The sequence below is a fragment of the Diorhabda carinulata genome, chromosome 5, assembly GCF_026250575.1.
Source record: "Diorhabda carinulata isolate Delta chromosome 5, icDioCari1.1, whole genome shotgun sequence".
NCBI classification, from domain to species: domain Eukaryota; kingdom Metazoa; phylum Arthropoda; class Insecta; order Coleoptera; family Chrysomelidae; genus Diorhabda; species Diorhabda carinulata.
In genome coordinates, this window is record NC_079464.1 from 28,248,681 (window position 1) to 28,258,948 (window position 10,268).

Sequence of the window (10,268 nt, forward strand, 5' to 3'; positions counted from 1 at the left end):
GCAATCTACGGCTATGCACGGGTTCTTGCTGTCAACCAAGTATCGAAAAGACAGTCCCGGAAACGGTTCACAAACGGTACGTTTGGAATACAACATAGAATCATTCCTATAACAGAACTGTCCGGTTGGAGTCCGTAATCTGTATTCGTCAACGAACCAACGACGGTTTTTTGATGGGTTGGAACGAACCTACTATCACATTTGGGTTAGTATTTATTAAATAGAAAATAACATAACTGTCTGGCTTTTAATGTATAATAATTAGTCGATACTTTCGGTATATTTTTGTACATTGCTTTTTTCAAGAGAATAATTTATTGTCAAGAATTTCATAGAACAGGAATAAAACAAAACCTATAGACGATTTAATCATTAACAATAATCTTCATCTAAATGATCAGTTTCTGATTGTAAAATATCAACTTCTGAGAAAGCTGCAAATAAATTAAACGATATTCATACGTAACTGTAACCTTGCTATGTATTATTACTAACTTTTATTTCCATGATCAGTTGTTTCCGCATTTTCTATGAAAATATCGGATTTACTGTAATTTTCTTGTAAGTTCGGTATACATTGATAAGATACATCGTATGTTGACAAATAGTGATCATCGAGGTATTTTTTCTTGAACGACGAACCACCGTTTCTAAATTGTTTACTTATTCCATTTTCTTTTGATAATCTTCTGATTTGTGGCATCAATTTCGTGCTAAATTGTCGTTGGTACTCGGTTTGGAAATGATGATCGCGATTCTTGAGAATATTAGTTTCTTCATACCAATTACCAATCAATACTCTTGGATTATACTTCGGAGTTCTCTGGAAAATTGTTTTTGTAATATTTAGTCGTTAAATAATATAAGTCAAGCCAACCTTATAGAAATTGTAATCAAACCTCGGGCTGATGTTTATGTCATTGTGGGATTTTCGATATTTTTTGCTTGCTTTGAATTTTCGCACTTCCATTTTTCAAATAGATCCTCGAATCCCCCCCAAGAAAAAATATCAGTTTAGTAAACCATTCCTTAGAATGTCTATTATGACAATATAGACGTCAAAGTCAGATCAAGGGCAAAAACGGTACCCAACCAGACATCTCTATTTATTAGAGTTGGAGATATACAAGTCAGATCGTTCCCAGCAATTATTTCTGACGAAGCACCCTCTAAATCCAATATTAAAAAAGTCGTATGAAATGAAAATGAAATTTCATTGGAATAACTTTAAGTGTAGAAATACAGGGGTCGGTATAAGTCAGGTAACGCTTCTCAGACAGGTATCCATGCGGGAGTATTCGTGGCTCCGTACTTTTTTGAAAATCACTTGATGGAACTTCGCCGCATACATTTGGAGGCTGAGAATGTTAGGTAGGAAGGCATTCAGGAAGAAAGAAATTTAATTCATCTAGATAGGATCTAATTCTAGCACAGAAAAGTTTGGCGGTTCTGGGTTTATGTGGAAAAAGATTTCGGAATTTCTAAGAGAAGTAATTTTGGAGTATAGGAATGGATTTTAATTTGGCTGCATTTGAAAGTTTTCTATTCCTTAAGGATGGTTTTCCTGAAACACAGTACAGACTTTCCACTGGTATTGGTTTTAATGTACCGGTTATCAAAGCCTAGATTGTGGGATGCGTGCATCGAGCGCATGGTGGCTCGAGCGCACTTTTGCAGGTATAAAGACGGTATCTTCAATTTTATATTATACTCTTAATTAGGTAAACTCGACATATTCTACAGGTAGCTCTGGAGATTTTCAACTGCAGGGATAATTCGTAGAAATTGGTATTAAAATCAACTGGTTTTGTGGAAAACATGGAGGGGTGTTTTATGTTTATTATTTTATTCATTGTTTAGCATTCAAAGATTATTGGTGTGCTGATATATTATATCTAATAATATTCTTGCGTCGTCGATATTGTTATTTTGTGACCAAACCTAACCTAACCTAACGTAATTTTCTTTGGGATACGACACATGCGCTAGATGCACGAAATGTTTTCTAAATGTGCCTGTGCGCTCGATGCACGTGCGCACAGGCACATTCCAGCAACTCTTTTTTCAAGCAAACGTATTATTGAGTGAAATTTTAATACTGATTTCGAAATTTTCCCTTTTTTTTAGATACAGTCACCTATCCAATTTTTTTGTCCCTTTTTTGTGTTTCACCATTTACTTGGTATTATAAAAATAAATTGAGTGATTATTTTAAACAATGAGTGGAATAAAAAACTATTATTTATTTATAAACCAACAAAATAAGAGATCAGTGGCAAACAGACTTAATACAATAACAAAATAGCTATTTAGTAAACCACGGGGGTATTTTTCCCCTTATGTGACTGTATTTGATCTGCATTTAAATTCGACGATCTTCTTTGCGAGCAGTTAATATTCCCTCAGTTGAAATCTAAAGGGTTGCTGGGGGTTTGTATCCTATAAATTTTAACTTTTTAATCTCTTAATCCTGGCTGGTCAGCTTGTGTTTAATTCCCCGAAATTGTCGTTTAAACGTCCCTTTTCGAGTCTCTTCATTTGAATATAGAGTGCCTACTGGAACAATTTCTAATTTTCTAATGAGATTTCCCTCAATAAAACATAGAGAAAAATTAAAATATTTGTAGCTGGTACGTGAAAAGGTACCAAAAGAAATAAATTTCAGGGATAAAGTGGGATAATTAAGCTCGGTATTAAGTTGAAAATTTCTTCCTATTTTGTGTAATATATAAAGAGAGAAACGACATCAAGTTTAGATATCTATAAAATCAATGGTTTGTATAACTCCCCCGACATAATTTGAGCACACGACAAACACTAAGGTTATTTCTAGTAAAGATAATAGTTAAAGATATTGAACAAAAAGGTAGAAATATTAAAAGAAAGACCAAGAAATACTTCGATTAAATGAAGAAGTACGCAATGAGATATGGAAGGAATGAGGATAATAGGAAGTAGTTCACAACAATAATACATGATAATCTGGTTTCCTTCTTTGTTACAGTGAAAAAAAAGAAAATAATAATTCCCAAATAACATTTTTTTTGTAATTTATTGCTGTTTTATCCTATTTATGATTTTTCGATCTATTTTCAACATGTAGTGATGTTTGTCGTATTTAAACAGCATCACAATGATTACCTCAACACCGTCAACCATAATAAGCTAATTAAAAAACTATATATAATTGTGAACTTAACAATGTTTTCTATAAAACAACCGTTTCTATGCGTACGCCTACTTAATCAAAAAAAAGCATGTGGCGGAAGCAGAAAAAGAACTGCCTCAGGAATGAGTACTGGCTCTAAACTTCCAAGCACTTCATATACGGTGATGATGCTGCTATTGCTGCCAAGACAGTATTTTTAATGGGGTTGAACCAAAAAATTGCCGTGGGAGTCCTCATTCATTACTACAAGTAGAATCTCTTGACATCATCTTATCGCAATAAAGATGTAGATAGAAAATTGATGGTTAACTAGTGTGACACGTAATTACTAGACAATATTAATCGAAAATATCTGGGAGTCACACTGGATTGATCTCCAAGGAACACTGCGTAACCACAAAAATATTTCTTCAAGTAACAACATAAAAGGAGCGATGGTATGGATTTGTGAAAAAACAGAAATGTGTAAGAAAATTGCTGTCACTGTTTCGACATTAATTTTAGCAAGCAATTATTAAAAATTATGTATGCTACATAGGGATGGTTTTAACTAGACGGTTGTTGCCTTTAGTTTCAGGAATTTTCATATAATTAACTATTTATTTGAATTTGATGTAAATATCTAAATCAACTTGATACCTCAATCTATTAAACATAATCCTATTACCTAATACATTAATAATATTTCGTGCAAGTTCATGCCTTGCCACATTATAACTCTTTTACAGTCATATTTGATTTTGTTCAATTCGAAAATTCAATTGAATTTCAACTTTCACACTAATCGCTGTTATTTTAACCTGCTCTGTTCGTTTATTGGAAAAAAAAACCAACTAAATAACTTTCTTGGCTTAGCTACTCCATTTAGCGAACGCACTCGAAGATCACTTGTATATTTTAATCTTTATTGCACTTTGTCATTACCACTGACAGTGCCCAACCCAAGCTAGATTATTTTTTTCTTCTTCTTTTTCTTCACCATGTTTTTCTCGTATTGCTTGTAACAATATTTTTACTGATTTTAATGCGTATTCACTGCAAAACATGAACAACCCATTTTATGATAATGAGCTGTAAAAGGCAACCAAAGTGATGTTCTTTAACATCAAACCTGTTTTGTTCGATTGTAATAACGCTAAAGATGGGTATTTTCAGCCAACAAGATGGCTCTTCAATTGTACTATTACATTAGACAGAATAATAATATAATATAGTGTCGAACGGATACTTTGTACATTTTGAACGAATACGATCACGAAATTGTGGCAGAGGCGGGTCTTGAATATACTAGTAGTAGTTACTTCAATGAAAATATATTTTTTTAGTAACAAAAATTCGGTTTCTTATTATTTTCATTCTTAATAATTGGTTTAAAATATCACTAAAACACAGAACCTCGACATACTTATAAGGCAAACATTTCTAAAGTGTACATTTATTATGATGGCTACTTTCTATTTTTCGAGAAGATGCAAAACTGAGGGATCAAAATAATATCGGCTGAAAATAGTAATTAAAAATAAGGGATGGAATACGTTCTGTTTAAAATCTTTTTTAAATTTTTGAAATATCCTTTATTAAACCACAAGCCCATTGTGAATTTGGATAAACAGGATAATCAAAGCCAAAACATTGAACAAAAAGCACAGACAAAATTTTGAATCTGATTATTTCAATCTATGTAACAAAAGGTTGTTTTTTGTAAAAAATCTTACAAATATTGAACTGATGTTTTCAATTTAAAACTTTCTATTATTTCAAAATATTATACATATTAATATTTATAAATATTCAAAACGATTTTTAATAAATTTTGAAACGAAACAAATTCTCCACAAATAAAATGTGTGTTGAATGGTAATTTCGAAACCATTTCATGTCGATATACAAGTAACAAATTTTCCCTTCTCTGAACGATCGACGTTTTGTAAATAATGAAAAACCTCATCAGAGACTATTTTCCGTCTATTTCCTATCAGTTTTCATTTTAAATATTTAACGAAGATGCGTGTTACGTCAAACTGACATAAAACCACAGCACGTGTTGATATTTATATTGAATTCTTCATGAGTGCGATTGATTTTAAAATGCGGGGTCGTATCTCAGAATAAACTACGGTTCTGAATTTTTACCAATACTAAAGGTAACGAAATCGAAAATAAATTGTGTACTATAAAATTCATTAAATTTATTATTATTGTGTTTCAGAATGTTCATGAAAAAAAGGAGGAAACAACAATTATTATTTCTGTTGTTTTTTCCCTCTAGCTACTCTGTCTTTATCTATCTCTTTCAGATTGTTTACGAGGATGGTGCCAGAAGTATTGATAAAGAAAGAGCAGTCTCACCCAGAGTACAGCTTTTATATTGGTTGCCAAACGAATACTAAACAACTTGATGTCTTCAAACTTGAAACGTATGCTGAATAGATTGTGTACTTTCTAATACAGTGGTATTTCTGGTACTTGTGGCACCATCCTCGTAAACTTTTCACGTGAATAGCTCCTCATTACTGGTGAAAAGACGTGGGTCCATGAAACTGTACAACAATTTAGCAAATTGCGATCTAAAAACGAGCTAAAACCAAAATAAACCATATCAATGTCAGTCGAAAATGAGATTATTTTCGATTAACGTGATGCAGTTTAGAATGAATTAGTTCCAGACTGTCACTAAGGTTTAGTTCTAGGGCATTTTGAGAGTTTCGGGGAAGACGCCGCGAGTCTATTGAAGCCATAAAAAGTAATTCGTTTAAAGTACTGAAGCTCAGACTAGCTGATGTTCACAACAAATGTATGGAAAATTCTATTAAGCATTGATATGCTTGTGTTGGCTCGCAAAGAGGCAGGTGGTAATTCAGATTTGTATGAAAATACATAAATATGTAGTTTTTTGTATCAGCTCGTGTCAAATTTGATCATTTGACAAAATAAAAATGGAATTAGCTACATTACCGATACGAATGTTATAAAAAGATATTCAATCTGAATCCGAATTTGTAAAGTCAAGATCCAAGTGACGAAAGCAACTATGAGATTGTAGTTTTTGAAGGACATTACCTGGATGAATGAAAATAATATGTTAATTATGAGAAAAGTAAGAGTGATATAATTGATGGAGGAATTATTATGGATAAAAACAAGTCATATTTTACGGAATCTGCAGGGGATAAAGACACAATACAAATTTGCGAAGTGGAAGATGTTGTCAGACATCCATTATGTGGACAGATTGGTTGACGATCGGATAGCCGAAAAAGGATTCTTATCAATCAAAGGCATGGAACGAAATCTGAGACTTAGCATCCCAGAAATGAGACTGATTAGTAGAACCAAAACACGACCATGTCCTAAAAAAATATAGTATTGGTAAATGCTCTATAAACCATATTAACACGCCAGGAGGCTATTTTGGAAGTATATAGACATGTAACAAGTACCAACAGACGAAGGACGCCGGCTCATAGTAATTCGTACAGTGTCAATCGTTTTATAGATGAAAATAGTACCTACGATGTTTGTAAACACTGGCGACTATCAAACCAATGCAAACTTTGCCTTTAGACCTCTTCCAACGTGTCAGGAATCAGTCGTGTATCGTTGTAATGGATAATACTTCCTTCATAGTCGAGAGAAAGAACGTATTCCCACTTCAAACATTCGAGAAGCTGAAATGCTGCGTGCAAACGAGATTGCACAAGATGATGGTGCAATTGAAGCTCCTAGATGGCGAAATTTTTATAACGGCCAGCGTGGTTTTTGGATACAGATAAAGAATTCAGAGCGTGATGAGGAAACATTTAGAATTCTACACCTGGAGCGTTGGCTATATATTGCGATATAGGAAGTTACCGCTTTATTGAGATACTTTAAATCATTAGGTACTTTACCGTGAATTTTATTAGACTATAATGAATAATTTCAATTAGCTTGCTTTTATTGTAGCCGTAGTTTCATTTTTAGGATGTTAAGCTATAATTTTGAGTTACCTTTTAAATAAAAGAAGGCGAATTAAAAATCTGTGATTCGAATATTTGCAACGCTAGGCATCGCCAGCTCTGATCGATGCCTAAAACATCGCTTTGGACCCCTCTATAAAATCCAATTCAATTGTTTTCATTATAAACATACGGTCCATGCAAAAACACGCTTTGAATTGTAAATGCCGGGTGTTACGGGTGGCAAGGGGGTAAAAAGAAAACAAATATAGCAATGAAACGTGGTTAAGGGATGTTAAATTGCTAGTAGACTTATTGGCTTACACGTCGGGGGAACATTTGATATGTAATTTTGGATAAGGATTAATGAAATATCAAGTTTTTTAGTAAAATCCGATGTATTACTTCGGAATTTTGATAATTATGTTGATATAAAGTTGCAATATAAAAACTTTCATTTCATTTATCAAACAATATACCGACTACAATATTTTTTCTATTTTCTACATCAAATGAATTTTTCAACGGTAGATTTATTAATAAAAGAAGGTTTGATTTATCTACGGAGATATTGTGTGATATATGTTTTTTTAATGAAATACAATACGCCCATAAATATATTTTTTAATTGATTCCTATACTTTGATATCAGTACCCAGAACATCAAAAAGTAGTATTTGATTTCAATGATAAAAAACTCGTTGAACGTTTTCATTTTGTTTAAATGCCACCCAGAAAGTTTATTTTACCTAAATTTTTGGACTTTTATTGTTTTAGAATAACATTCCTCTATTAGTAAAAATATTAAACTAATATTTCTGATGTTTATATCATCTTTACGTTTTTCTTAAAATGAAACTACATTGGTTTTAATCTATACTAATATCATAAAGCTGAAGAGTTTGTTTATTTGAACGCGCTAATCTCCACCAATAGGAGCGTCAACAATCCTTCTTTAACGACACTTACAACGTTCTTTGATCTGTACAAAAGAGACTAGATGTTCGGGAACCAATGTCGCTTAACCATCTATGGATCGGTAATGGTGTTATTTTCCAAACTTATCAAGGCGCTTGCAAGGAATTATGTTTACTGGAGGGAGTTTAAAATTGGTAAAATACTTCCATGTCCGAGCCAGCCACAAAATTAAACTAATTATTTACCATCATCCTCATATTTTGCCAATCATCCGACCACTTAGAGTTATGACATTAGCATCATCATTGAAGATAAGATTCATGAGATTTGCGATAAATCATTGATTTACTTTGGGCTTCAATCATCAAAAAATAATAATTCACATAATAATTTGGATTCGTTTGTTGTATGAACCAAAATTAGTTAAAAACCAGGTGATAATGTACAATCGTGTTATGCATAGGGTTCGTTTTAATGCTCCAGGTGCAACCGACAAGACTGATCTGATATTAGCAGAAGTAAGGTTTGAGGGAAAACTAGCTTTGGCAGTAGCGTCGCTGGAACCGCTGCAACTTTATTAGCAGGTGAACTGTGCTTATACCTCGCATCCCAATGTTTCCAAATGATTTTAATTTTAAAACAATTCAATTTTCCATGAAGTTATCTTTTGCTGTAACCATCCATAAATTATAGGGGCAAACATTTAAACACGTAGGAATCGATATACGTCACGATTGCTTTTGACACAGCCAACTATATGTTGCGTTGACAAAATCGGGTTGTGGAGAAAATCAGTATGTTCTTCTACCACAAGAAAATGAAACTAAAAATATAATTCACACAGAAAAACTTTAATAGTTATTTGTATGACAAGGACGGAAAGTGCTACTTTGTTGGACGAGTCCGAAAATTGCGAGACGAGCGAAGCGAAGCGTGCAATAGACGAATCCAACAAAGTAGTATTTCAGCCGACGACGCATAAACTTTGGATAAAACAAAAAATTTCAGAAAATTAAAAATTTAAGGTTATGCAAAATCATCGAAGTGAAACTGTCAACTGTCAACATTGGCTAGAGCCACTCCAGAGTCACTCCAGAGCGTCCCGAAAGTGTTTTGCAGTACGGAACTGTCACTTTCACTACATGGAATAGTCAAAACGCAACTTTCGGTATGTAAATGAATACAGAACGAACAACTTACAGATGACGTCGTCTAGAAAATACATTCTTTTAAAAACCTCTCAATTGCGATCTTAATAACAGAAATTTACGTGAACGAAGCTAGTCAAAATATATTTCAGCTTATTCTGATAGCAGAAGTAACGCAGAGAAAAACAAAAAATGAAGCCTCTGCATCACTTCATAATTTAGTTTCTACAGATAAATTCATTCGCTCGGTCTTGGTCTTGCTGTACCGGGGCTGGGTCTTGGTCCCTCAGACGTAAAGCTACTCATGCGGTTGAAGCAAGACTAAGTCCGAGGCTGCAAGACCAAGACCAGTCTCGCTCATTACTATTTTCAATATTTAAAAGCTTTGCAATAATTTTTTCCAAAGACAGACATCATCTGATATTTCGGTTAAGGTATAGTGAAATTAAACAAACTTTCCTAACTTCGAATCCGCTAAACAGAATTAGAATACAAAGAAAGATACATTAGGACTTGATGTGGCTTGTTTCCTTTGAATATAAGTAACGGATGAATTAAATAATAGTTTTTCAATGAATATGATTAGAGATTTTTTCATTGCAATTCTGATTCTAAACCAAACGATAATAAACCTACTGTCCACAGAAATTATTATTCCTTCGTTTATTTTCGCGAAACGTGACGTCTTGATGTAATTCTTTTTATCTCTCTCATACGACAAGTTATTCGAAATTTCACAAATTTTCCAATACACATTCATATGTCAAGAAAGAATCTATTTTCTCTAAGTGATGTTGTGATTATAGATAATTGTGATAATATTAATATTTTACCTATGTGTCAATGAAGTATGAGTACATCTCTGGTATATCACTAGATTTTCAAGCTTCTATCATATAAAATATAAGTTCCTAGCACTATCATTAATAAATATTTGACAGGTGGTAGTGTCACATGGTACCTACTTGATTAAGTAGAGATTTACAAGCATCAATAAATGATATCATATCAATATCAGTGGCTCCTCTTCTACAATATAGGTTCATAAAGGGTCTTTAAGACCGCTCGTAAAACTTTATGACCCGTTACTTTCAC

General features: G+C 33.0%; 1 protein-coding gene across 1 annotated transcript; it reads right to left on the reverse strand.

Annotated features, from left to right (window-relative positions):
• Window positions 1-280: 280 nt before the first annotated feature.
• Window positions 281-1,069, reverse strand: LOC130894002 (uncharacterized). The gene is made up of 3 exons (XM_057800482.1): window positions 878-1,069; window positions 496-823; window positions 281-434 (listed from the first exon to the last, which is right to left on the reverse strand). The coding sequence occupies exons 1-3, from the start codon at window positions 968-970 to the stop codon at window positions 373-375; spliced, it is 483 nt and encodes a 160-aa protein (XP_057656465.1). The 5' UTR covers window positions 971-1,069; the 3' UTR covers window positions 281-372.
• Between the last annotated feature and the right edge of the window lie 9,199 nt (window positions 1,070-10,268).